This window comes from Propithecus coquereli, unplaced genomic scaffold, assembly GCF_000956105.1.
Source record: "Propithecus coquereli isolate 6110/MARCELLA unplaced genomic scaffold, Pcoq_1.0 Scaffold27, whole genome shotgun sequence".
Lineage (NCBI taxonomy): Eukaryota > Metazoa > Chordata > Mammalia > Primates > Indriidae > Propithecus > Propithecus coquereli.
In genome coordinates, this window is record NW_012148285.1 from 12136139 (window position 1) to 12138452 (window position 2314).

Here is a 2314-nt window from a genome sequence, read left to right on the forward strand (position 1 = left end):
CGAGTACTTCTCTAGGCGTGGGGTGTCGTGAGAATCTCTGACCCAGATATAAATTTCCAAAGACAATTAAGAAAATGCTACTTACCACTGAGAAAAGAACTGAGAAGTCATGGAAGTGGGCAATAACTTTCTTAATTATTAACTGAAGCTGCAAAACAAAACAAAAAACAAATGTTAAGGTAGTTGTCTTTCATAATTTGCAATTACAATTATAATGAGTTAAGCCTGGCTTATTCAAGGAACAGGGAATTGGGGTTAGGTTAGGCCCTGCTCAGTCTGCGTGTGCCCAGTTACTTGGTCCATCCTACTCTGTAGTCTTGGGGAAGCAACTGTGCCTCAGTCTCACCTTCCTCACCTGTAAAACAGATATCAAAGCAGTACCTGTGAGGATTCAGTGGGATGGTTCATGTACAGTGTTGAGTGTGGTACCCTCAGAAAGTTCCCTATTAACTATTCAACTATTGTTATTATTTGAGAGGTGGGCAAACTTTTCCTATAAAGGGCTACAGTCCATCACGACTACTCAGTGCCAACATGTAAATGAATGGGTGTGGCTATATGCCAACAAAGCTTTATTCACACAAACAGGTGGCAGCCTACATATGGCCTATAGGCCATAGTTTGCCAACCCCTATTCTAGCTCACGGTGGCCCTATGTTTCCTGACTACTTCAATGGAGAAGATTTGGACAGTTCGTTGGCTGGGTCAAAGGTCACGGCATTTCTTGAGGACAGTGGCACAGTCTATGAGGTCTGCCTCACAAATGCCAGGATACCGATATTCACCACTCCTCAACCTGAGATGCACAGTGCTGATGGAAAGGGCAGGGCCTTGGGCCAGGAGAACCAAGGATGTGCTATTTCTAAAAAAAATATAACTCCCTGCCTCTGGCTGCTAGCGAGAAAACTTACTGACAAACACTTTATAGAAACAAATTGCTGTTTAAATCATTTCCAAAGCAAATCTCTCACATTCTAATAACAAAGAACATTAAGTAAGACGTACAAGTCCATTTCATAACCAGGCAGCTTAATAGGTCAGTCAAGCAAAAGACTAATAAAGGGCTTTAAAAATTCACAATAAACAAGGCTCCAAGGCAGAGCATTATAAGATACTGCCATATCATCCGGTTAAAAAACAATTTCTGAAATATAAAGCAACTAATCCCTTTAAAACAAGAAATTGTTTTAATATTTAAGGATATATACAAACTGTGATTTTATTATGAAAGAAAGATAGGGGTTTTTTCAACATTTTTCCAACATGAAAATGCTCAAACATAAAGATAACTGAAAGAATTACACAACAAACACCCATTTACTCACTACTTGGATTCTACAAAAGCTAACATGTTGCTACATTTGCTTTCTCTCCTCACCTATCCATCCACATAATGGCATAATTTGTAAACACGCAGTCCATGCACATTTTTTAACTTTTTATTTTGAAATAATTTTGAACTTGTAGAAAAGCTCAAAGAATAGTACAGAGAACCCCCATATATTCTTTACGCAAATCCACCAATTTTTACTATTTTGTCAAATGTGCTTTATCATTCTCTGTAAGACACCCTATTTTGGTCCTGAACCACAGGAGAGTGGAGTGCACGAGTCACGGCCCATGCCCCTTAATATTTCATTCTGTATTATTTCCACTTTGCTGTCACCAAATTGAGGAAAGGTAACACTGATACAATGAAAATACTTTGATCTAATCTGTCGTCCATTTCCAATCTTGTCGGTCGTCTCAGTAAGTCCGTGATGGCATCATTTTTTCCTCTCTTCTGCACAGGAGCCAGTCTGGGATCCCACATTGCGTTGTCTTCACGTCTTTTTAATCTCTGTTAACTCAGAACAGTTCCTCAGCCCGTCTCGGTCATTCGTGGCAATGATATTTCTGAAGGATTGTAGAAGCCTCCTCAATTCGTGCATGCCTGATGCTCCCTCGTGATTGATTCAGCTCACGCACTCTTGACTGGGATGCTACACAGGTGATGCTGTGTCTTTCTCAGGGTACACCTGCTCCTTGCTGGTGGTAGGAACTTTGACTAGCTGGTTGAGGACTGTCTGGCTCCACTGCTGTTTGGTCACTGTTTTCCCCCTTGTGATTAATACTTGCTCAGTAGGAAGGCCCTTTAAGATATGCACATATCCTGCTTCTCAAACAACTCTGACAATATCTCTGTCCTCACCTATGCATGCTAAGCTCTTCCTCCCAGGTTTAACATGCACTGATGATTGTTGTCCGAAGGTAGACAATTCCTGTCTTTACTGTTGGTGATTTTCCAACTCTACCATTTCTTTCATATTTCTCA

The 2314-nt window shown here is 40.6% G+C and overlaps 1 protein-coding gene across 1 annotated transcript in view; it reads right to left on the reverse strand.

Annotated features, from left to right (window-relative positions):
* LOC105812987 (chromosome unknown open reading frame, human C16orf62) overlaps positions 1–2314 on the reverse strand; it is a 136022-nt gene that overhangs the window by 53355 nt on the left and 80353 nt on the right. Inside the window, exon 22 of the mRNA XM_012647550.1 lies at positions 86–148. Coding sequence (XP_012503004.1) covers positions 86–148 — 63 coding nt within the window. The remainder of the gene's footprint in view (positions 1–85; positions 149–2314) is intronic.